Raw genomic sequence first — 25,091 nt, 5'->3', positions numbered from 1 at the left:
TTAACCAGACATCTGTTTCACTAGTAATGGGAATAAATCTGGAACAGGGTCCTCTGAAGTCCCATTGAATTGTTTAAATGAGTTAAATGTGCACTGCAATAGTGTCTGTGATCACTCTTTCCTGAAGAATGTGCAGAACCATGCAGAGCACTGAGACAGCTGTGCTTTGAGGCTGCTGGGGACCCAAAGGGCTCTGCTGGCTCAGCCCAGGCACCACTGAGCCAGCAGGAGCTGTGCTTACCTTCAGCCAGGGTGCAGGAACAAGCTTGCATAGATGATCCTTCCCCTGGTAGCTGGTAATGGATCTCTTGGTGGAAACAGCTCCTGTGGAGGACCAGGCAGTGCTCTGCTGGCTTCCCTGAGGAATGGGAATGCTGCTCAGAGCTTGGTGTGCCATCACTGGAGCTGTTGGCAGGTATCTCATCACGCTGTGCCCTGATGGAGCTTGGAAGTGCCAGGCTGTGACCAGACTTTTAGGATGTGGCTGCTGGAAATGTGGCTGTTGGATGTGGTGGCAAAGCCGCAGGGTGTGTCACAGAGAAACATAAACAGGGTGAAGAGCCAAAGTGCTCCAGAAGGTTTTCCACTGCTCCCCCCTCGTTGTTGGTTGGTTTATGTGCAGGCTGTTGCCCTTGCTGGTATCTCAGTATGCTGTAGGTGGCTCTGGGCTGGGTTTGCTCTGGAAGGTGGAGTTGGAGATCACTTGTTGCCTGGGCCCTGCGTGGGTCCTGGCTGTGCTTGGCTGGTGCTGCTGAGCTGTCGCTGTCATCTGGACCACACGTGCTGAGGAGATGGAAAAGGCTCCTCTGCCCAGCCTGCTCTGCTTGGCTCCTTTCACCTGCTTCCTTGTGGCTGCTCCAGGCCATGGGTGAGCAGAGGAATCTCCTCCTTTGGGATCCCCTCTGTGGAAGCTGCCCGGGTTTGGGGCTTGGCTGTCAGCTCTGGATAAATCTGTGGATGGTTTGGATGTTTTCCCACCAAATGACCCCACCAAAAAATTCACTCTGCCTCTGGTGGTGCAGTAGTGTTTTATTCCTGTTGCACCCAACACCTGCACTGAGGGCGCTTCTCAGAAGATTAGAAATGCTGAACCCACCACCTCCCTGGGATTATTGTTGGCTTCCCACAGTGCTACAAATCTGAGTTTTGGCCATGTTTTCAACAATCACTTCAAACTATACTTTCTTGAGAAGCAGTCCAATCATCTGGCTCCAGCTGCTCTGTTTGTTCCCGTGTCTTCCCCTTTCCTTCTGCTGGCACAAGTGTTTGTGGAGCCGTGTGGGAAGGAGCTGGGGCTGGAATGAGCCATTTTCTCTGCTGAGCTCATGTGGGTCAGTTCCCAGTGTGGATCACCCAACAGCTGTGGGGATGTTGGTGCCAGCAGGAGGAGGAGGGCAGCACACAGGGCTGGGTCACTGCTTCTTCTGTTGGCTTGCATCTCTTTCAAGTGTTTAAGACATCTTTTTAGCTTGAATTTTGAGCATTGGTTTCCAAATTCTTGTTACTATTTTGTCCTTTGTTTGCTGCAACAAAAGGACCTTGAAGATCAGCCTGTTGCTTGTGTTTGCATGTTGCAGTTGGGGGTCATCTTTTAACCTGTATTTGAAGGAGTTCAGCTACAGATCTGGAGACTAACAGAAATCAGAAGAGGTTTTTGAGCTTCCTGTTTTTCCTTTCTCTGCTATATGAGGGCAACATACCTTCAGGTCCCAGGTGAAGCTGCTTTGAAAGCTTTTAATGCTGGTGTTCAAGTAGAAACTATTTTCTGTTTGATTTCCATCATAACCTTCAAGTTTTTCTGAAAATCAAGAAAATCAGTTGTTCAAAGGGATATCAGATCTCCTTTCTTGATCATGGGATTGGCTCCCGTATGTTCAGACTTCACTGGTGGATGTTTTCATTACCTGTACCTAAAACCCTCTGTCTCTGTGTGCAGCTGAACCTTTTCTAAGTTCAGTGGGTCCCAGCTGAAGCTTTGCACTCCTGCTGTGTCTCTTTGAATACCATCCCTCTACAAGGCTTTGAATGAAATACCAACCCAATGGAGCTTCCCATTTCCTGTCTAGGGGTCTGCCTGGCCTCTTCCTAACCAGGCAGTTTCAGCTGGTATTTCTCAGCTAATTCAATCAAGTGGTTCACGGTGAGATCCCCAGGGGGGATAGAGTAGGACAATTTCACACAGGCAGGGAATGACAGCTCAGGGCTGTATTTGATGTCTCACCTGAGCTGCAGTCATCACTGCTGCTGAGCCATCACTGAAGAGGTTGGTCCTACCCTTCCTCTCTGGGTTTCACAGGGCTTATCTGAAATTGTCTGAGACTCTTCAGGCTGCCAGATCAACAGGAAATAATTTACTAGGGTTAGTTTGTGCTGGTAGAACACCTTGTAGTGGCTCAGTGGAGTAAGGCAAGCCTGCTCCCTGGGCAGCAGCTAGTTGGCAGATGAGTTTGCTCACAAGCAGAAGCCAGAGAGAGCCCTGAGGAACTGTTACCTGTGTGATTTGGTGCAGGCTCTTGGAAGTGGCATCAGCCTCCACCAGCACTCAGGCAGAGCTCGTGCATGGCAGGGAGCAGTGAGAGGGACAGGGGGTGTGTGGGAATGGCAGAGCTGCCAGCTCCCTGCAGGGCAGGGCTCAAAGGGCAGTGTGTCTGCACAGCTCTGCCAGGCTTGTGCTCAGAGCTGCTTGGACTGCTCAGACCCAGTTTCTGTGGCAGCCTGTGGGTCTGCAAAGCCTCACAGCATTTCCCAGCTCAGCAGCCAGCCTTGGGAAAGCAGGAGAGGGCCCTGGGCAGTGCTGATGGCTTTGTTTCATTCCTCAGGTATTTTCTTAGGGTGGGCAGTGGTGGTGGGCTCAGCCAAAACTTGGGTGTTGCTGTGCCCTTAACAGCTTTCCCCAAGAGTGGCCTGTCCCACCTTCCCTGTCCCTGCCTGCCCTCAGCCCCTCCATCTGTCCTGTTTCAAGGGGCTGGCTCATGCCTGGTGTTTGGGACATTGTTTGTAACTCCTTGGGTCTGATCCATGCTAGATGGTTTTATTGGCAGCCACGAGACTGAAACCCCACTGCTCCTCTTCTGCTTGGACTTCCTGCCTTTTCCCTGCTGTGCCAGCAGCAATCCTCCTGGAGAGAGAGGCACAGCCAGGAGCTGTCTCCTCTGGCTCCCCTGGCTCATTCTGTCTGGAGAACACCGTGAGGATCCCGGTTTCTTTGCTGTGTCCACCTGGGTTCCTGTGCCTCAGCCAGACCCCTTCAGGTACATGGGGCTTGCCTTTGTGTAGCAGGCACTGTACATATTACTGTTTCAGTGATGGGGCTTGAAAAATGGAGGAAAACAGCTGGAGTCTGACCATGGAGATGGGATTGCAGTGGAATAACCCCGGTGTGTGTTGCCTGCTGGGGGTGTCTGGAGGAACATGCACACACTGTGCTGGAGAGGAGCAGTGCTGTTGGAAAAAGCAGATGCTGTTTGTTTGTGTGGTAGTGTTGAATTAAGTTGGGGTTTTGTTTTGGTTTTTGTTTGGAATGTTTCTTGGGGGGAAAAAAGCCGGGTTTATTTTAAATGGGAATGCTGGTAAAATGCAGATTTTGGAAGAAAAGAAGTCAACATGGGAATTGCTTCAGTTGTCTGTTTAAATGGAGGGATGGTCTTTCTTTGAAAGGACTGTGCAAGCTTCTAAATGTATTTAGGATGCCTGTCAGTTTTAGAAACGTGCTCAGGCTTCTGGACAAAGCTTTTCCTTTGCTCTTTGGGTCAGTAGATTTCACTAAGCAGCTTTCCTTGGTCATATGCCAACTTTAGTATTTAATGTGCTCTCCCCTTTCTTAGCCTGACCCACAGCACAGTGGATTTGTCTTTCATTCTGGTTCTGTGACCTTGCTTTGGCACAGACCTTTTGAAGATGAATTTCCCAGACTATCTGCCGTTGATATGTTTTTCTTTTGTTTGTTTATTTTAATTGAAATGGACATTACTAATAATTTTTATGTTGCTACCAGCTGATCAGTTAGAAGAAACTGGATTTGCAAATACCTCTCATTCAGCCTTATATTTGCATATTCCTGAGTTTTGTGGTGCTGGTGGAACAAAGTCCAAACTAAGCAAGCACAGGCAAGAGGTCTGAAACAGCCTCTGTATGAGGACTGAGCTTCTGGATGTGGGTGTGGGAAAAGGGGTGGTAGGAAGAGCATGGAACAGATCTGTAGGGTCAGAACTTGCATGGAGAAAGAGGATAGGGAAAAGCTGATCACTCTTCTAGTCCAAAAACTACCGAGCAGCAAGTGAACCCAGGAAATGGCAGGTTTGCAGACGAGCTGGAGCAGGCTTGTCACACAACATGTGTTTCAGCTCTGGAGCTTTGTCATGTGCAGCTATGAATACTAGAAGTTTGCTTGGATTAAAAAATGATCTGGATAAATTCTGGAATAATAACCATTGGATGGATATAGAGATGGATACAAAACTGTTACATGCAAAGATATTTCTGGCACAAGAATCCTGTGAGTTATTCACAGCACATGCCCTGGCTCTGTTCTGGGAGATAGGGCTGCTGAATGATCTCCCACTCCTACCCTGTGCCAGGCATCCTCAGCTGGAAATGAGATACTGGTTTAGAAGGACACTGAGCTGACCCTGCATGGCTGTGCTGTGTGTGTTCCCATCCTGCTGCTGTTGGTGGCCTCTTGACAGTACTGAGAATTTGGGATTGATGGTATGGGACCATTCAAACAAAATATGTATCAGTGCAGTTAACTTTGAAACAAAGCCCACTGGCCTGATGAAATGCATGGACACTGGACCCTGAAACATTGACCCCTAAAAGTAACCAAGAGCTCAGTGTGAAACTCAGCAAGTGCTTTCACTGCAGTGCTGAGACAGAAATGAGCAGGACTTAGAGCGAGGGCCAGGTGAAATAAGGGGTGTTACCTGCCATGCAAGGGCTCTTGGACCATGTTGCTGTACATCTGTGCACACAGCTGTGCACTGATGCTCATCTGGTCTATATATCCATATATTCAGCTGGATCCACATTCAGGCTCCCCGTAAACCCCCTGGAGACCTGTCTCTCATGACCATACCCCAGGCCTTTTTGTGCCTGGGGCAGAGGCAGTTGCCTGACCTGTGCTGTGGCTGATTATTCATACAGAATTCACAATGCTTGCCCTGGTGGGGCTTGATCCAGTCTTAGGTGTTTGAAAGGTTTATTTTTGGCCACTCCAAATGCACACAGGGAGTTGGGAATGCTGAACAGCTCTGCCTTCACTGCACTCTTTTACTGGGAAATGAACCTGCTGGTGAGTAAAGAAGGTTGAACTGGTAGAGGGGTTTGCTCCTACATACTCTGTTTGCAGCTACCCTGGAAACTCACCTGAGGTTTAAATACTGAATGCATTTAGACAGTTATTATATATGCATTTTTATGCTCTGCTGCTTAAAGAACTCTTTAACTGCTGAAGCAGGGAGAAGGCAGAGCAATCAATTGCTCTGTCAGAACGTGAATTTCATCTTGAGATCTTCACCTGCCTAAAATACAAAGTTGAGTCAACTTTGGGGGTAATTATAAGGCCACAGGCTTTGCCCCTGTGTGTGCATGTCCTCTTTGGCAGGTGTGTACACCCTGGAGATCCCATGTGCAAGTCTGCAAGGGTGGCAGGGAAGCCAGTGAAGATACATGGACATCACTGTCTGTGGTCTGTGGCAATTTAGGAGGGGAAACTCAAAACAGATTTAATCAGAAGTCTTTCACAGGGTTTCACGTTATTGCAGCAACTTTCAGGCAATACAGGTGTGATTCATCCTCTGCCTTCCTGGCTTGGCCTCACTGATTGATAGAGCTGCAAATCCTACACATTTGTATTCTTTACACCCAGAGCTCCTGCTCACAAAGGCAGCTCTGTAGGTAGACAGGAAGGATGTTGAGTGATGTTGGCTCAATGGCGAGATGCTGGAAAAAACAGAGTTGCTGCTTTGGAGGCTCTGAATTTGCCCTTGAAAGCTCAGGAAGGAGGCTCTTGAGTTGTGTGAAATAGATTGTGTTTGGTCGTGCCAGAGTGGTGGCTCTGTCTCTCTTGGCTGGTCTCTGATTAGGACACCTTGAGGACATGTTGTGTTTATGATCCTCAGAGGTAAATGCTGAAGCTCTTTGCTGGAGTATTTCAGGTATGAGAAATCTGCTTTGCTTTCTGACCTCACCATGAAGACAAATTTGCAAGACCTGTCAGTAAATCGTGTCTCATAGCAGATTTACTCATACCAAGCACAGGCAGGAGTTCCCCTAATACTCTCACTGTTCTTATCTTACAGGAAGTTAGAACAGTTGTACTTAGCCACCCCTGCAGCTCGGCAGGGAGGGAAGGAAGGATTTGCGTCCCTCTCATGCACAGCACTGCATCTGTGCAACAGGACTGTGCTGCATGTATGAAGGGCATGTCTGTACAGGCTAGGTCATGAATTCCCAGACTTTTGGGGGCCTGTGGTATTTGCTGAAACCCAACCTTCATCCACCTACAGCTGAGTCCTCCCTTTCTGTCATTCTGGCTCAGCTGAGCACAGCGCTCCTGGCAGCTGGCCCAGCTCAGAGACTGAACCAGCAGCTGGCCTTCAGCTCCTTTTAGATGAGATTCTCTTCTAACCCAATCCAGATCATCCCCCACTCCCATTTGTTGACCTATTTCCCCCCTGCCTGCCCCCCTGCCTTTTATCTTTTGCAGTGGTGTGTGCAGTTCCCTTTCCAGAGCAGCTGCAGGGAGCTGTGGGAACATGGTGGCAATGCCCTGCAAGGCAGTGCACGTTTCAGAGAACCACTGCCTAATTTAGGCTGGGAGGGACCTGTGCAGGTTGACTGGCTCAGCGACTGCAAGGCTGGGATAATTCAGGCAGCTCAGGGCTTTGTTTTGTTGCGTGCCAAATGTCTCTGAGGGTGGAGATCCCTCTGGTCCTGGCCTAGGACTTGGCCTCTCTCAAGGAAGAATCCTTACGTGTTAAACTTATTCTGCATTTATAATAAATGGGCTGTGTTAACACTGTAAGTGCTCTAAGTTTTAATTCCAACAGAGTTTTTCTCCTACTCCCTGTCAAAGCCTGTGTGCCTGCTGATTTAACTGGTTGCTTATTCCATCTGTCCACTGTGGTGAAGAGGCTGGAGCACTTGATTATTTTTGTCCCCTGTGGCTAAGGGCCATAGGCCAGGCTAGGGCCATGCAAGGAGAGAGCCCGGAGGGAATGGAATCTCTTGTCCCATTCAGCACACATGCTTCCCACTGTTCACTTGAAGTTGTGTGTGTGACAGGAGGGGAAGAAATACAAACTTGTAGCGTAATTTAGGTTGCAAAGTACCTGTGGGGGCATCTGAGCTGATCTGCCTCCAGTGAAATCTGTGTTCTGAATTGTTTCTCTGAGTGTGCACAGTGAAGCACATGCTCTGCCAGCCTGAAGGACTCTTGTGGTCCAAACAGGAGGGCAGAACTGCAGCAGAGTGGGCAAGATGACAGTGAGTCGCTCTGCTCACTGCGGCGTTTGGATTACACAGCGGTTTTTATTTAAATACCATATCATTATTATTTATGTATGAAAACCACTCTTAGTTCAGGATTAGTGCCAGTTCTCTAATGTTCATGCTATACTGGTATTGCTCTGTGCACTGTGTTGTGTTTCTAGAAAATCACTACATTTAAAAGAGATTAGAAACAGCGATGAGAAATGGGCACTTGCTAATTGCTAAGTGGTGGGTGAGTTGAAAAGTGTGCTGCTTGGCTTTGGGTGGGCAGAAAAAGGTGTTTGTGAGTCACAGGCTGGTTTTAGAGCGAGGCCAGTGGCTTTTGATACTGCAGTTACTTAGCTGGTTGGTCTGGATCCAGATCTCATTAAGATTTAATTCATGGCTTGTTCTTAAGGAATCTGGATCTCACAGTAGTCTCAGCAAAAATCTTAATGGGAGGCGACTCAAACTTGTGACTGCAGTGTCTGTATCTGGCTGGAGGTTCTGTGTCCTCTGAGTGTCAGGTGCTGAATGAGCAGCGTGGGCACAACCTGTGACCCCTGAGCCCTCATTAGGCACTTTGGGAATTCATCCCACGTGGGGCTTGGGGCCCATCAGTCACAGCCAGGAGGAGAACCCTCTGCTCACCCTGCCAGCATGGGCTGTGAGGGATGAGCCAGATTCCCTCCTGACTGTGGTGTCTCTCCTCTCCTAGGCCTGAGGACGAGCGTGGGACGATGTCGGAGGCGCGACACGACAGCACGAGCAGTTTACAGCGGAAGAAGCCGCCATGGCTAAAACTGGACATCCCCGTGGCAATGCCCATGCCCGTGCCAGAGGAGCCCCCCCAGCCCGTGCAGGTACAGCAGGGAGGGTTTGGGGAGCTGGGGAGGGATGTGCTGGGAGCATCCCTGTGCCTGGGATCTCCATCAGTCCTGGCTGAGGGAAAGGCAGCGTGTGATGGCAGGCCGTGAGGCCACATAAGAAGGGGCAGAGCTTTTGAGTAAATTTATGAGCAGTAATTAACTCCCCTTGAAGGGGATGTGGGAGGGAAGAGGGTGGGTGGCTGATGTGCTCTCATCAGTGGATGTGAGTGTTTGCATGTGGGCATTGTGAGAAGCGTCTTGGCTGGGATATGAGAGTGAGGTATTCAAACAAGCATTTCTTAGGGGGACTGGAGGACTTAAGGTCTCCCAGACAAGCACGAGGGCTGGAAGCACTGCAGCTTGTGCTGAAATGAGCAGGGTATGAATCTGACTTATGAATAGCCAAGATAATGACAGACTTTCATCAGTAACAGCAAAGAACAGTTACTGGCAACACAAAGCTGTTAGCAGCAGGAGGAACATAAGAGAACCATGTGGGATGAGAAATACATAACATTGAGGAGTGCTGAAGTAGAGATGAGGTGATAGGTTAATAGTGCAAAGCATGAGAGTTAAACACCCTTATTTGTGCTGGGAATAGGGAGAATATCAGGAATACCTGCTACAAGGTATTAAAAACTGCTGTAGGGTGAGACCTGGATATAAATGCTGGCTGCTTGTGTGGCCTTGCTGCAGGAACAGAGACTTTGTGCACCGAAGGCAGAGCCAGAGGGTTCTTGCTGCCCAGCTCCATGGGTGTGTACAGGGCCTGGGTTCAGTCACTTGTGTGAAAAAAAGTTTAGAGAAATGGAGGGTTATACAGCTTCCCTGGAGGGGGCTGAGGACAAGCTTGTCTTGTCTAAGAGGGAACTTCTATTGCACTTGGAACAGGAAGAACTGTCCTCTTCATCATTCTGTGATCCAGGGAATCAAATGCACTTCACTTACAGCTCCTGGCAGATAAATCTTGGTTCTGGTCTTCCCTTGGAAGGAAAGGGTTTGGGGGTCAGTCTGTAGGGATTAGAAATGGAGTTCAGGGTTTTACCAGTGCAGGTTGAAACCTTCTGAATAAATTATTTAAGGCTCTGATGGATCTTGCCTTATCTGGAATCTCTAAATCCAGCTGGGCACCTGGAGGGACACTGTGCTTATGATGAAAACTGGTGGAGGTGATGTTCTCTGCACAGCCCAAGCTGTCAGGATAAGAGTGCATTGTGTGCACCTCTGACTTACAACCTGGGTATCTGTGTACTGCTTTTACATAAAAGATAGCAAAACTGTTAATGTAAGTGGAAACCATTAGCTTTCTGGGCTAGAGAGGCTGAAGTAGTCTTGAGGCAGAGACAGTGTCTGACCAGAGGATCGATCAGAGCTTCCCTTGCCAGAGGGGCAGTCTGCTCAGCCTGCCCTGTACAAATGGGACATGGTGTCTCTGCCGAGCTGATAAAAATGTAGCCCAGAGCAGTCCTGGGGAGGCAGTTGTGTGAGCTGAGAACAGCGTGGTGGGTTGTGTCACATTTGGAAGGTGACATTCAGCCATGACATGTGAGTGTGCCCAGGCAATTAGGCTATGAACAAAGCCTTTCCCAGCTTGCTTAGGCTGCACCAGGCAGCAACTGCAGACCCACCCAGAGCTCTCACAGGCTTTCAGTGCAGATCCAGAGCCACTTCAGAAGCAAACCCCACTGACTGCGCTTCTCTCGACCTTGTGGAGCGGTCTAGGAGAGTGTGATGTGGGTAGACAGCAGCCAGGAGGATGTGTGGCAGATACAGGCAGTACATGTTGAATTGGTGGGTAGACAGCAGCCAGGAGGATGTGTGGCAGGTACAGGTGGTACATGTTGAATTGGTGGGTAGACAGCAGCCAGGAGGATGTGTGGCAGGTACAGGTGGTACATGTTGAATTGCTGACGTGCCCATCCCAGAAGTCTGACTGCCTCCCGCTTCCCCCGGCAGCCGACGCGGCGCCAGGCGTTCCTGCGGAGCGTGAGCATGCCGGCCGACAACAGCCGCGTGCCGTCCCTGCCCCACGACCCCGCCAGGAGAGCCGTGCTGCAGCGCCAGACCTCAATCACCCAGACCATCAAGAGGTGAGGCACGGAGCTCCTGCAGCCTGCTGCAGGGCGTTCTGCCATCCTGGAGCTGTGGATGCATGAGTCTCTGCTCGTCCCGTTGCCTGTCGCAGCAGGGTTAGGCTGGGTCCCTCAACCTTGTGAGGTTGTGGAGGGTGGGTGCAGGTTGGTGCCCAGTGCAGAAGCCCCGTGGTGCTGTATAGCCTGTCTGTAGTACGTGAAGAGGCAAGTCCTGGGAGGAAGATGCTGGTGACCAGGACAATGAATGGTGTTTGCCACTTACAGACAGGTTTTGGCTGCCTCCATGCCCCAGGGGTGCTGTTTCTCAGTAACAGGATGTGTCAGACCCTGATGTTTAGCTGTGACTGTAGATGGGGTGTGCTGGGCATGCTTTGATGCAGTGTCTGAGAGCACATGGTTGCTGGGGGAGGCAGAAGCCCATCGGAGCAGTGCAGGGCTCTCAGCAGCTTGGCTCCTAGCCCTGGCTCATTGGCAAGTCCTTGAGATGGATCTGAGGGGTGGTCGAGAGCAGAGAGAGGCTGCTCTGGTCCTGTGTCCCACTCCTACCAAGGGTTGTCATCACGAGACTCTTGAGACATGGCCACACAGAGCTGGATGATCTTTCCCTCACCATGGCAAAGGCTCATCCCAGTTTGCCCAGAAGGAGTGGCTCTCCCAGCTTCTCTCCTGAGATGGCTCATTTCTATCTCTGGCAGCGTGTCAGACCTGCCTGGATCCCAGGAGCATCCCTGGAGCTCCAGGGGTCAGGGGTACTTTCAGCCAGGCAGGCTTCGCCCACTCACAGAGGAGCAGCTTTCCAGCTCTGGCAGATCTCCCACACACTGTTTTCCTTTGCCTCAGACGTTCCCCAGCTGCCTTGGTGCTGGAGCTCTCCTGCATCAGCCCACTCTGATCCTACTTCTTGTGAGGTTGGGAGGGCTGGGCCCATGAAACGGCGTCTGCTCTTTTCAGGGCTGTGGGCAGCCTCTGGGGCTGCTGAGGCTGTCCTTGCCCACCTACACTGCCTCTTCCCTTGCCCCCTGCTCCTGACGTGTTCCTTGCCAGGACAGCTAGGCAAGAGCACGTCAAGGATGAGGGGGTATCCTGGGAGGGTGCTGTGGAGGCCCTGACAAGAAGCATTGGGTAGAAGGGCATGGGTAACGTGCCCCCGAAGTCCTCACAACATGCAGTTTGTATGTAGGGGAGTGAGGAATTGTGAGCTGCTTTGGTGCTACTGTGACCAATTTGCTGTGGGAAGGACTTAACAAGGAGAAGAACTGCAGGAGATGCACGCATTACACAACACTAGCAATAAAAGCATGAAATGAGTGGATCAGAAACAAGGCCAGGGAAATGGAAAGTATCAAGGCCTAAATCCCTGTTTTCCATTTAGCAGAGCTAGAATACAGTGGAGAATGCAGACCATACATCCCTAATTGTGTTTTGGGATTTGTTTTGTGAGTCCAGGAAGGCTGACTGCCAAGTTTTCTGCTTAACACAGCCCTCAGAATGCACAGAATATGAAACTGCAGCAGGACTCCATATCATCTTCCCTGGAGGACACAGATCAACTGTGAACATAAAGTCAAGCCTGTGTAGTCCAGAACAAGGCATAGGAGTGATTCATATGAAAGCATCTAACACCATTTCCAGTCTTCCAGGGTGTCTGAGATGTCCATGCAAAGCAGCAGATGTGCTACAGATAGACTTGTGCACTAGGCAGGATCCTGTCAGGGCACCAGTCACCTGTCTCTAAGAAGATCATATCTCAGCCTGCTGACACCTCCATGGTGTCACACTGGTGTCCAAAGCCAGCTGTGGAATCTGTAGCTGAGTGTCTGGGCTGAAGAAGGCAGGTCTTACATGGGGAGCTGAGGGGGATGGCACTACTCCTGGCACCTTCCAGAGCAATGTGAGACACATGTCACAGGTGCACCAAGAGGATCCAGCAGCCTCCTGGGTTCAAAGATGCTGCTGCTGTGTGGCTTGAGCTGGGTTGTTTCTCTTAGGTCGTGCTCTCAGCTGGAGGCCTCTGTCACATGCAGTGGGGCACCACTGCTGCCCGTGGGGCTATGGAAGGAGATGCAGTGGCTGCTCCTCTCCACAGCCCTGGAGGTTCCTTCCCCTCAGCTCTCTTTTCTTTGCAGCAGACAGGTTCGGTTTCAGAGGAGTCAGACCCTGCCCGCCCGTGGGCACCGGGGGGGCAGGAGCTCCCTGAGAAAGCGGCAGTCCCTGCCCCGATCGTTTTTCAGGTACTGGTAGCACTGAGTGTGAAACCCACCCCTGCATGTGTGTGCCAGGGCTGTTGTGAACTGCACAGAGTCTGGCTGTTGCTGAGGTCACATTGCCTTCCCAGGACTGCCCAAGAGGCCTACAGACAGGCAGAGTGAGAAAGTTCATGTGTGCCTCTAACAGAAAACAATTGTCACTCCTACTAAATGTGTAGGCAGCTGTCAATAAGTAGCATGGACTAACAAGCTGTCCACCCGCCAGCCTCACTCCCTCCTGCCTTTCCTAACAAGCTGTCAACCTCCTGGTGTTCACCATAGCTGGAATATCTCCCCAGGGCAGCCGTAGCCCAGCCTGCCTTTGCTGGCAGCAGTGCAGCATATGTTGGCCCCAAAGCCTTCTTGGGGAAGGAGAGGAAGCAGCACCAACCAGACACTGTTGTTTTGGTCCAGAGGGGCTCAGAGCTGATGAATAGAATACAGCATCCACTCTCCCTGTTGACATCATGGCTTTTTCTAATGCAAATGTGACTGTCTTCTTTTTGAGGTGGAGGTCTTTGTATACTTAGCACCAAGGAGATGAGCCACTCCAGGAGTCCAGGGCACAACGGGCCCATTGACCAGCACCCCAAATCTGGAGCTTAGGAAACTTTTAAACCAGACAGACAGTGTGACTTTGTGCATGGCAGGGACTGGACCTAGTGCCCTGTATTCCTATCTCACCATCCTGCCCTTGGCCAGCTGCCATTCTGGCACTGGGACCACCTTTGGGGCTGCTTGTGTTTGGCCTTGGGCTTCCAGGGCTGCTTGGCTCATCATGACAGAAGAGTGACAGCTGACTCTGATTTGGTTGTTACAGTGCCCTGGGGACTCTGAAGGATGTGATGGAGTTCCCCAGATGAACAGAAGCATTCAGCATCTTCCCAGGGTGCTCCAGATGCCCTTAACTCTTCAGTGGACCATTTTGTCTGTGATCAGGGAAGAGTGGGACAGCTCTTCACCCTGGCCCTGGTCCAGCAGTGATCTGTGACAGTTCTGGAGTGTTCCTCACAGTGCCAACAGCTGTGGTGGTGCTTGTCCTTCCAGACTAGTGGGAGCACAGTTTTGGAGATCTCTGAGGCTGCTGGTGGTGCCATTCCTCAGCAGGCTCATATGGGCCCAAATGACCCTCAGCCCCTCTCCCTTTGAGGCCCTGTTACAGACTTGTCACCCAAGGTCACCTTGCTGTTGAAATACTGGTTACAGCAGTCTGTGGGGAGCCCTCTGAGTTGTCAGGCTGTTCTGTGGTGTGTGTTGTGCCAGAGCAGCTGGGATCTTGACCTCTGTGCTGTGGGCTTGGTGGGTCTGTCAGGGCAGGGGCTGGCCCTGGGCCTTTGCTCTGGGTGGAGAGGAAGATTGCTCCAAGGAGATGTGGGTCTGTGGGAGCAGAGAAGTGCCCCAAGATTTTCACAGAGCCCCGTCTCCAAAGGCTGGCACATTGACTTGCTGGTGGCATTTGAGTCAGCGAGGTCAGGTGAATTCCAGCAGTGGCCCACATGACCTCTGAAGGGTCTGTTCTGTATCATTGTGAGAACAGGGAGGGCTGAGGAAAATCTGTGATGGCTGAGTAGGGAAAGTTTTAGCCAGCAAGGCTGTGGGTTTCAAACACATCTTTTGACATCGTGGTAGAGCACCTTCCCCTGTTGGTTGATGGGGTTTTTGCTTGGAAGGGTACAAAACCACAGGACTAATTTCCTGTCTCCAGTGCACTGTCTCAGTTCCCCTGTGTGGCCTAATTCTAGATTTATCCCAGCCTTTACTCCAGTGTGTATTTTAATGCTGTGGTCTGTAATCTGTGAGGTCTTGCTTCTCAGCAGCTGGAGATCTTACCCCTGAGCAGGGGGGCTGAGGCCAAGGTCTGGATTTGGCTTGAGCTTTCAGGTTCCAACACCTGGGCCAGTCAGCTGTAGGCTGACACAGCTTGTCATCTCTTGAGAATGGATTAGCCATGGTGGGAACTGCTTGGCAGGGCTGCCATGAGCCCTGTAAGTTTAGGGTACCAGCTGTCCTGCAGGATTTCAAATAGGCTTTTAGTCTGATTTATCCTGATCCCTCCCTGCCTTCCTTGGGATTTTGCTTCTGATCCACTGCTCTTCTGTGGCAGCAGCCACTTGGCAGCAAACCTGCCTTGTGGCTGCAGCCTTGTGCTCCTGCTTCTGCAACCAGCAGCTTAGAAGTGTGTGTGTCTGCCTTTGCAGAGACCAGAACTGCAGCAAGTTTTGCTGTTAATGCAACCCTTGAGGAGGCTAGAAACCCTGCAGCATGAGATGGAGAAGTCAGGGAGATTCTGGGAGTGTGGAGGGGAGGCTGGGAGAGAAGAGAGATTTCTAGTGGCTTTTGGGACAAGTTACAGAGCTACAGTAACTTGAGGGGAGGCTGGGAGAGAAGAGAGATTTCTGGTGGCTTTTGGGACAAGTTACAGAGCTACAAAATAGTACAGCCTTACAATGGGGACTTAGAGCTGGCCTGAAAATGGTAAGTGTTTGCAATAGATGGTTTTTAAAGTAAAAAAACACCTTTCACCAGGTTATTTTCTGAATTTCTGTAACATTTCTTTTCCTTTATTTTTAGAAAAACTTGGAACAAATTGTCCTTTGCCCACAGTGACTATCTCCTGTCGTTTTTCTTCTGTCTTAAGAGACAGAATGCTGTTGATGGTCAAACATTTCTGGCCAGCATCTGTCAGGTTGCTAAAACCAGCTGAGGACAAGCTGCGAGATGCTCCTGGGAAAGAGAGTTCTGTCTTTGAATTGGGGTGGGCTGGAAGCGACCACCAGGGCTTTGTCTTTTCACATGCATAGTCCAAGCAAACATCCTGCTTCTTAGCACTTGTCTGCTGGCATCTTTCAGAGGCACGGCAGACTGGTTTGGGGTGAGCAAAGACAGCGATGCCACTCAGAAATGGCAGAGGAAGAGCCTCCGGCACTGCAGCCTGCGCTACGGGAAGCTCAAGCCTCAGGTCATCCGGGAGATGGACTTGCCCAGCCAGGACAACATTTCTCTGACAAGCACAGAGACCCCTCCTCCGCTCTACGTGGGACCCTGCCAGCTGGGCATGCAGAAGGTGAGTAGCCTGGCACAGGGGGAAGGGGCAGGGCCAGCGCTGAGCTCCCTGCTCGGTGTGTTCAGCGCGGTGGCAGCTGTGACCTGTGTGTGGGCTGAGCTCTGCCTCGACACTCCGGGCTCTGTGCTCAGACACTTCTCATGTCCCAGGTACAGTTTGGGAGCCTCTCTCTCCAGCAGCCTCTCTCTGGTCTCGTTGGTGAGATCCCTCAGCTGTTGTGGTGGCTCGGAGCTGTGTTTGTCCTGCTGTGACTGTGGTGATCAGGGGTGTGCAGCACGAGCAGCAGCTCTCAGCTCAGGCTTTCTGCTGCCATTCTGAAGGACAGAATTGTGTTGTACCCAGAGTAACCACTATGTTGGACCCAAGTGTACAGTAGCAGGGCTGGAATCACTGGGGACGTTTGCCCTGCCCCAGTCAGAATGCAGGCTGTAGCACAGCCACTGTCCCTATAGAATATTTAAGGACTTTGAAAAGTGTCTCTGGCATTAGTGGTGCTACAGCTCTGCTTATGGGTCCTCAGAAGTGGTTTTGAGTGTCTGCAAAGGGCACCTGGGTTTGGTGCTGCCTCCTGCTCATTACCTTTAAGTGTGACCTAAGGGGGCAGGGCCCAGATGAGCACATCCAGTGACCAGAACTAACCAAATATCCAGCTCTTCCCACTGCTCCCCTCAGCGACAGTAATTGGTGTGGTTGATGGCTGTGCTTTGGTGAGCACCACTTCCTGTTTTCCTTCCAAAACAGGTCAGTTTGTGACCTGCATCCTGGTGGCATCACTAAAGCAGAGGAGAATGTAGTGGGTTTTTCAATCACATTTTGCCTTGTTGTCTTCTTTTCTGTTAAATGTTTTGCACCTAATCTTTGGTCACAGGAAGCTTAGAAATATTGTTGAGCTGTATGTGGGATACATTAAATCAGAACGTGGTGTCAGTAGGTGTGAGCACATTAAGCTTCCTGTTGAGTGTGCAACTGTGGATTAAAAAAGCTCGTAAAACCTTGGGATAAAGCAAAGAGGTCTTATGGAAACCACAGCTGTGATGATGTAAGGACAGAGGCAAGGTTTGTAGCTGAAGGCAATATTTTCATTACGTTGATTTGTATGTTTGGAATAAGTGAGAGCACTGGCCTGAGGAGTCCCAAAGAAGGGCTTGCAGCTCCTGGAAGCTTGCCTGCTTTATCCAGCTGTTAAATTTAATTAATGGAAGCAGATGTAAATATACAGTAAAGTTTCAACAGGATAACAGGAAACTGTTTAAGTCCTGGGCTGTCCAGTATCAGGAAGGAAACTAACTAAAGAAAGAACATTTCTGTTTTCAGGGATTTCTCAGACTCCTATTTAGGCAGCACATTCTCTGACTGTTGAGCTCATTGGCATGGGAGACAATGAAACCAAGAGCTTAGGAAGGGTTGGAGGAGGTTTGGAGTCTTACGTGAGATACTGGAATAGACTGGTTGACAATAGTCAACACTAACACAAGAGAGAAAAAAACCGATAGGCTATTTCTGATCTTCCTATTGTAGAATTGCTCCTTGGTCCCTCCAGCCTGGTTCTTGGTCAATCCCAGGAGCCAGGCCCCTGTCATGGTCTCAAGAGGAGTCTTGGTAGGACAGGCTTTGGGGGTGGCTGGACTGATGGGCTGCTCCTCTTGGCAGATCATCGACCCGCTGGCGCGGGGGCGAGCGTTCCGGATGGCCGAGGACGCGGACGGCTGCAGCATCCCCCACACACCCATCACGCCCGGGGCCACCTCCCTCTGCTCCTTCACCAGCTCCCGCTCGGGCTTCAACCGCCTCCCGCGGCGCCGCAAGCGCGAGTCCGTGGCCAAAATGAGCTTCCGAGCGGCCGCCGCGCTGGTGAAGGTACTGCCTGCCCCAGGGCACGGACCAGGGCGGGCTCTGCCCTGGGATGTGGGGACAAGGAGCTGCTCAGCAGGGGTGGGGATAGCTGTGCTGAGGGGGGGAAATGAAGTCACCTCCTGGCGTGTTTCGGCCACGTGTACAGGAGGCAGGACTGGCAAGGAAGCGGGGATGGTGGTTTGGTTTTGGTACAGGTCTTGCTTTTTCGTTATTGGCCTGGGGACTTTGATTCCCACAGCCAGCAGCCTCAGAGCCTTCCAGCAGGTCCAGTTCAGCCTATCTGATCTTTTGGGTGGTCCATGTGCACCTGGTAAGCAGCCAGGGAAGGGCAGAAATACCTGAGGCTCTTGCTGTCCAAGTCTCTTCATCCTGCCCTGTGCCTGCTGTCATGGGCTCTGTGATGTTTCTTGCTGTGTCCAGTAGCAGCCATCACTGTGGTTTGGCCAGACACTGTACAAAATGTGCTGGAGGAGCACATGGCAAGCCTGGAGGTGGGTGCTGTTGAGAAGTGGGGTGACAGCTGTGTGTCTCACCAGAAAGGTGTCACATGTCACATCTGCTGTGCTCTATCCATGAGCATGAACCAAGCCCAGCACGTGGGCTGCCTGTGCACTGGCTGGGGTGGGTTTGTGAGCTGGTTCAGGTTTGTGGGTCAGGTTCTGGCAGTGCCCCCATGTCCCTGTCCCTGGCTGCAGGGCCGTTCTGTGAAGGACAGCACCCTGAGGAGGGCCCAGCGGCGCAGCTTCACCCCCGCCAGCTTCATGGAGGAGGACACGGTGGATTTCCCAGATGAGCTCGACACGTCCTTCTTCGCTCGGGTGAGGGGCAGGTCTGGCATGGTGCTGGGCCCAGGCAGAGCAGGACTCTGCTTCTGGCAGGACTGTGTGTTGCAGAGAGCAGCACTGCTTTCTGCCAGGGCTGCTGTCTCAGGTGGGATGTTGGCTTCTTCTGATGGGACTGCTGTCTCTCTGCCCAGGAAGGAGTCCTTCATGAGGAGCTCTCTACTTACCCGGATGAAGTGTTTGAGTCACCATCAGAAGCTGCAATCAAAGATGCGGAGGTGAAACCTCCAGATCAGACAGATCTCACAGGAGGTGCTTTGGACAAAAATGAGCTTGAAAGAAGCCACTTACTACTGTGAGTATCTTCATGGTAGCTGCCAAAGCGTAACATGGGGTAGCCAGCCCATGTGGAGTGGGGCCTCCTGCATGGAGGAAGCCAAGATGTGAGTGCTGTGGGTGCTTGGTGCAGAGCTCAGAGCAGTGCAGTGATGGGTTCTCTTTAAATCCAGCTGAAGACCTCCTGCCCCAGCTACCCATGATGTGAAAGGTGACTCTGAGGCCACTTCTGCAGTCACTCCAGCAACTTCCAGCTTCATACTAATGTGTTTCAGAGATTGTATCATACCTTGAGGAAGCAAAAGATACTTTAAATCAGCTGTGGGGATGCTGAGGGCCCAGCCTTTGGCTATGGAGAGCATGGCAAAGTGAGAAGGCTGTTGCCATTGCCAGTCACCAGTAACTGTTCTCATGCTCCAAGGAGCAGTGAAGCATTGCAGAGTGTCGAGCTGGGCTGCATTCCTCACTTGAAATGAGAGAAAGGTGTGGCACTGATGCTGAGAGCCCTACAAATATGTGGGTGGTGCTGTACTGTATGCCTGGATTTTTTCCACCTGAGTAACTGGTACTGAGTAATTGCTCTGTGTTGCTTCCGAGTCAGCTCACCCCAGCAGAGAGCTCTGCTGGGTGTGAACATGGAGCAGACAGGGAGGTCCTTGTTGTGGTTCTGCTGCTCTCAGCCTGTCTTGCTGTGTTGGCACTTTCCCTTCAAGTGTTTCCAAGAACTTCACTCAGTTTAACATAAGGGGAAGCACAAATGGTGCGAGTTTGTTGTCACTCCTCTGAGATGGTTTGTCTTCTTGGTTTCCTGTGAATCTCCTTAAATAGTTTTATTTATTGAGGAAAATACATTTTTTTCATGCTTCAGAGAGCTGTTATCAGAGTCACAGTTGGGTGTCCTTTCATGTGGTGAGGTTTTTGTTTGGGCACAGGGAGATTTCCAGTACTGGAAACACTTGGAAGCCCCACAGAAACTACTTGACCTCTTGGGCAAGAGCAGGCTGCAGTGGAACCTGCACCTTCTGCTGCAGAAGGACTTCCCAAGGGGAAGCTGGGATATTCAAATGCATCTTCTGCAAGGTGCAATATGAAAAGATCTGAAGGTTCCAGCAGTATTTTGGCTGCAGAGGTTCAGATTCTCCCTTATGCTGTTGCTTGCCTGTACTTCAGAGCTGTCATGATCTCTCCAGATGTTCCAGTCATCTTTCAGAAGAAAGGTTTTTGGCTGTTTTCTCTCAGCACTTCTGACAAGCAGTGTCTTTGTGCAGTGGGACATTTGGGAAGCCAGAGGAGGTACACTGGACTAGAGCAGGTGTCAGGAGCATGCCTCCTGCAGGGCCAGGCAATGAGGAGGGTGAAATGGGAGATAGTTGGGTTTTTTTGGTCAGGTCTGAGTGCTGCAGATGTGACCTTCACACTGCTGTCTAAGAGCAAGGAAATACAAATTTATCTGAATGTGATGGAGACTTAAAAAGTAGGTATTATTCACCTGTGCAGTGTTCATCAGATCTATTTTGACAAAAAAGCCTTATTTTAGCTCAGGATGCTCAGGATTTTTATTGCATTGTTGAAGTCTTCTTTTTTTATTCTGAAAAATGCACACATTGGTACAAATAAGGGAGGAATGGAAGAGGGACTGGGAGAGGTAGCTGGTACAGCTTGCAGCTTGTGACAGTGCTGCTTTCTTGGTCTGGGAAGCTGCTTGGATTCACTTTTGTCCAATTTCCCAGTCCAGTCACATTGAAGTGAGACATTGAAATGACATTTAAAAGTGGATATTTCCACTGCTGGGCTAAACTCCACTTCCATTTCATAGCAGAGGGCAGAGTAAGAGGATTGAAGTAGGGGAGGAAGTAACATTCCTGAGGCTGCATGGATATTTCCACTGCTGGGCTAAACTCCACTTCCATTTCATAGCAGAGGGATTGAAGTAGGGGAGAAAGTAGACATGCCTGAGGCTGCCGAGGTGCCTGTTGCAGCCCAACAGGCTGCAACTTTAAAGCCTCCAGAGCTCCTCAGTGGTGGGCTTAGTTTGGCACAGCAGTCTTGTGCCACCCTCTGTGTGTTTGCTGTGCTTTCTGCCCCTTCTGTGCTTTCCTTTCCTGGCTCTGTGCAACCCTTTAAAATACAGCTCCCACTTCAGGGCACCTTGTCTGCCATCAGCTCTGCCCATCCCGGAGCGGGTGGGACAGACAGAAGCTCTGCTGCCCCCAAAGGCCACGGAAAGGCTGGTCCCTACTGCTGTGCTGCTTTTGATTTCAGCCCCCTGGAGCGAGGCTGGAGGAAGCAGAAGGACGGGGGCCTGGCGCAGCCCAAGGTGCGCTTGCGGCAGGAGGTGGTGAGCGTGAGCCCGCAGAAGCGCGGCCAGCGCATCGCCGTGCCCGTGAGGAAGCTCTTTGCCAAGGAGAAGAGGCCCTACGGGCTGGGCATGGTGGGCAAGCTGACCAACAGGACCTACCGCAAGCGCATCGACAGCTACGTCAAGCGGCAGATCGAGGACATGGATGACCACAGGTGAGAGCTGCGCTCACGGGGCGTTCCCCGTTGTGGTTGTTGGTTTGTCTGGGTCTGGATTGGAGGCACTTGAGACAGTAATTCCTGCTCCAATAACTGATCCCAAAGAGCCAGCAATGCAGACTGTTCTGCCCAATTACAAGATGCCACCCAGATCTATAAAGAAGGAAAAAGCATGAAGAAAAAACCCAGGATGACACTGTGTGCCCTCCATCTTGCTTCCATCCACAACATACTAAAAATCCCAAAACCTAAATTTCTAACCAAGTGATACACCTACACTACTCTCTGTAATCTGTTTCATACTTTTGTGAACTCCAGTCTATCTTGAAGTCTAATAAACTTTCTCCACGAATAAAAGTCAAAGTCAGTGCTCCCCTGAGGGTTAGGACACCCCAGAGCAAACAAAGAAATATTCTCAGTGCCTTGAATTTCCACACCCATGAAGTGCTGAGCAAGGGATTGCTGCTGGCCCTCAGGGACTTGGGTCACTGGGTGCTGCTGAGCTCCCCCATCTTTGTCCCTTGGAGTGCAGAGCCAGCTGCAGCTGACACCAGCATGTTTGTGTCCTCACCCAGCAGTGTGGGACCTCACCCAGCTCCTCACGGTGTGCCTGTGTCTCTGCTGCCTGGAGGGACTGCAGCTCTCTGTGCCACCTCCACTGTCCTGTGGTGGACAGCAGGGCTCAGCTATCCCTGCCTCTGCTCATTCCCCTAGAGTCATTATTTCTGAAACACAGCACAGTTCAGCATTGGCCTTTGGTGTTCCCATGGATGTTTTCTTGGGAAAGGGTGGTTGTCCAGGGTAATGGGGGAGTCAGACTGAACAGGTTCTGTCTTCAGCAAGACCTTAGGTCATTGCCTCCTGTCCTCTGCACTCCTAGGTGATCCTGGCCATGTACCCCAGATTTTGGTGAGGTTTCTGGGGGAAACAGCAGCTTTTCCCCTCTGTTCTGTTAGATGTAATATGGCTGTGTTTCTGCCTCTGATCCTTTCCCCTTCCCTCCATGCAGGCCTTTCTTCACTTACTGGGTCACCTTTGTGCATTCACTCATCACCATCCTCGCTGTGTGCATCTACGGCATCGCCCCTGTGGGGTTCTCACAACATGAAACTGTTGATTCAGTAAGTGAACCCCCTGACATGCCTGGAGTGTGATGGAGTTTAGCCCTCAGCTGTTGTGTCCCAGCATTCTGGCTCCTTGCCTTCTTGGCTGGGTGCCTGCTGTCCTGGGGGGCTGCCTGGAGGGTCTCTGGGAGCCCCCACACCACCTTCTCTCCCTCCTGCAGCCCCAGTGCTCCTGATGTCAGATTATATCTGACACAAAGCATGGTGGCTGTGCTGGCAGCACTTCCAAACAGCTTGTTCCCCTCCTGGTGGAGACCAGAAGGATGATCATGGCAGGGAGATACTTCAAACCTGAGCTAAGTTTTTGCTACAGTTGCAGGATTTTATTTCTGCCAGGAGCAAAACTGACTTGTTTGACTTTGGGAGCTGATCTTGAAGCTGTTTGTAGCCTTCCCACACGTTGTTAAAGGTTTCTGGGGTACAGATATCTCTATAGCCATGTCCCTGCTCTATGCAGGAGATGTCTGAGGAGCTTCTCAGCTGCATATCTGAGAGCTTTCAGAGCACCTGGGCCTGCACTGCCTGTGAGTGCTGCCTGTGTTGCTCAGCTCTGTGGAGTTTTGTGCAGGCTCAGGCCACTCCAAGGACTCCAGGCCCTGACATCTCTTCAAAGTGAAGTAGCCAGAGATAGACATTTTAAATGAAACCTTAACTTGAAGGTGCCCACACCTTGATGGGGTTGACATGTGATCCTGCAAAAAAGCAGATGAGCAGAGTTGTGGGCTGTGTCATTGACTGTGGGGATTCCTGTTCGTGCTGGGGGCTGTTTCCACCAGTCCTGGGGGCTGGAGCTCACAGGGCTCTTGCTTTCTCTCCTTGTAGGTTTTGCGAAACAGAGGGGTTTATGAAAATGTCAAATATGTTCAGCAGGAAAACTTCTGGATCGGCCCCAGCTCAGTGAGTGCCATTGGTGGGACTGTTTGTGGTGGATGGGGACTGTGTGCTGCAGCTGTGCCAGCCCATGGCCCAGAGCCCTCTGCTGCATGGAGCTCAGGGATCTGCTGTCACTGCCAGGGAGCAGCAGTGCTCCCAGCCCCAGTTACCCTGCAGAATGGGGTGCCTGGAGGTTGGGATGGACCTTGGCTTTCCTGCTTTGCACCCCGTTCCTACAAAGACAAGGGTGGGGTTAGAAAAAATGCAGGAGCTGTACAGTATGTGACAGCTTTCCTGATGCCATTCCCCTGGGAAACACAAAAATGAAGAGGAAACATCACAAAGTTTTCTTTCTCAGCCATAGTGCTGGCCTTTCTTGGGCTATGGGCAAAGAAATCCATGAGCTTTTGTTCTGGACCTGTCTCCAAAGCAAATATGGAGAATGTGCATGGTGTGTGTTGGGCTTCGTCATGCAGGACTTGTCCCTTGAGTCTCGATAGGGCTACTGCTAGCAGCTCCCCCAGCCTGCTCTGCCCAGGCAGTCGTTGCCTTGGCTGAGCTGAGTGTTTCCATCTCTGCCAGGAGGCCCTGATCCACCTGGGGGCCAAGTTCTCCCCGTGCATGAGGCAGGACCAGCAGGTGCACAGCTTCATCAGCGCCAAGCGGGAGAAGGAGAAGCACTCGGCGTGCTGCGTGCGCAACGACAAGTCAGGCTGCGTGCAGACCTCGGAGGAGGAGTGCTCAGTGAGTGCCATGGCCCTTCTCCTGCCAGCCCTGCAGCCTCAGCGCCTCCTCTGCTGATGCTTCTTCCCCTGGGCTGCATGGTGACACCTCTCCTCTCTCCTGCAGTCCACGCTGGCCGTGTGGGTGAAGTGGCCCCATCACCCCAGCACACCGATGCTGGCAGGGAACAAGAGGCAGTTTGGCTCTGTTTGTCATCAGGACCCCAGGTAGGTCCTGCCTGGCCCTGCTGCCATCCTCGGGGGGACAGGGCTGCTGTACAGCCAGTCCCAGGCCAGTGGATTGCTGGATGAGGCAGCAGCAGCTCTGGAGGGGTGTGGGGCAGTGGTGTCCCTACACTGCAGGGGAGGCTGATGCAGGGTGTGATCATATTTCTCCTCACCCCTGGTCTCTGCTGTGGGCTGCCCACCTGAACAGAGGCCTGTTGTGAGTGGTGGGTGCCTTCTCAACCCTCTCCCCCTCCTCACCTGCTCCCTGCTTGGGGGTCAGCAGTCCCAAGCCTAGCACACCTCTGTCCAGGAGCCCAGCCAGCTGCTGGCTGCCCTGGCACAGCCACTGCAGGCTGATGTAGAGCTGAAACCAGCTGAATTCCTGCCCGTGGGGTGTGTCCACCTGGAAGGGATCCAGTTTGTTGCTGGGCAGCTCTGTGCTCTCTGCCTTTGTGATCTCTGCTGAAGGAGGCTGAGGCTTTGACCAGCATGGCCTTGGCTGGTGTGGTCTGGTGTGTCAGTGCCACCATGCAGGGACACAGGGAGCTGTGGAATGGTAGTCTGGGCACAGGCAGAGTGTGGAAATCCTACCTGGTGCTGGGAAAAGGTATTTCTCAGGCTGATGTGTGCTTTGTTGCTGCAGGGTGTGTGAGCAGCCAGCCTCGATGGAGCCCCACGAGTGGCCAGATGACATCACCAAGTGGCCGGTGAGCATGGCCAGAGGCACAGGGCCTGCAGGGGCAGCTGCAGTGTGGCATTTGCATCCACTGTGCAGAGCCTCAGCTGTGCTGGTGGGAGGGCAGGGCCTCTGGTGCAGCTTCTGCTGCTTGTCACAAACACCAGCTCAGGGCAGCCGTGCTGTGCCCAGCCAAGGCTCAAAGCTCTCCAACAACAAAAGTTGTCTTGTGCCAGC

General features: G+C 51.6%; 1 protein-coding gene across 6 annotated transcripts in view; it reads left to right on the top strand.

Annotated features, from left to right (window-relative positions):
• The window catches only part of RHBDF1 (rhomboid 5 homolog 1), a 36,540-nt gene that overhangs the window by 7,657 nt on the left and 3,792 nt on the right, over positions 1-25,091 (top strand). For 3 of the 6 annotated variants that reach the window (XM_039732688.1, XM_039732689.1, XM_039732690.1), the window contains exons 2-14: positions 8,189-8,333; positions 10,296-10,429; positions 12,559-12,663; positions 15,529-15,742; positions 17,393-17,599; positions 18,292-18,414; positions 18,573-18,733; positions 20,977-21,228; positions 22,241-22,352; positions 23,178-23,252; positions 23,811-23,972; positions 24,078-24,178; positions 24,822-24,885. In XM_039732688.1, the coding sequence (XP_039588622.1) occupies positions 8,189-8,333; positions 10,296-10,429; positions 12,559-12,663; positions 15,529-15,742; positions 17,393-17,599; positions 18,292-18,414; positions 18,573-18,733; positions 20,977-21,228; positions 22,241-22,352; positions 23,178-23,252; positions 23,811-23,972; positions 24,078-24,178; positions 24,822-24,885 (1,855 nt within the window). Of the gene's footprint in view, positions 1-3,066; positions 3,252-8,188; positions 8,334-10,295; positions 10,430-12,558; positions 12,664-15,528; positions 15,743-17,392; positions 17,600-18,291; positions 18,415-18,572; positions 18,734-20,976; positions 21,229-22,240; positions 22,353-23,177; positions 23,253-23,810; positions 23,973-24,077; positions 24,179-24,821; positions 24,886-25,091 lie in introns of those variants that run through there. The other 3 variants (XM_039732685.1, XM_039732684.1, XM_039732687.1) reach the window with 3 other exon arrangements.

The sequence above is a fragment of the Passer montanus genome, unplaced genomic scaffold, assembly GCF_014805655.1.
Source record: "Passer montanus isolate IOZ18808 unplaced genomic scaffold, ASM1480565v1 scaffold8, whole genome shotgun sequence".
NCBI classification, from domain to species: domain Eukaryota; kingdom Metazoa; phylum Chordata; class Aves; order Passeriformes; family Passeridae; genus Passer; species Passer montanus.
Note: the sequence above shows the minus strand (reverse complement) of the source record. Positions and strands in the feature narration are given on the sequence as shown.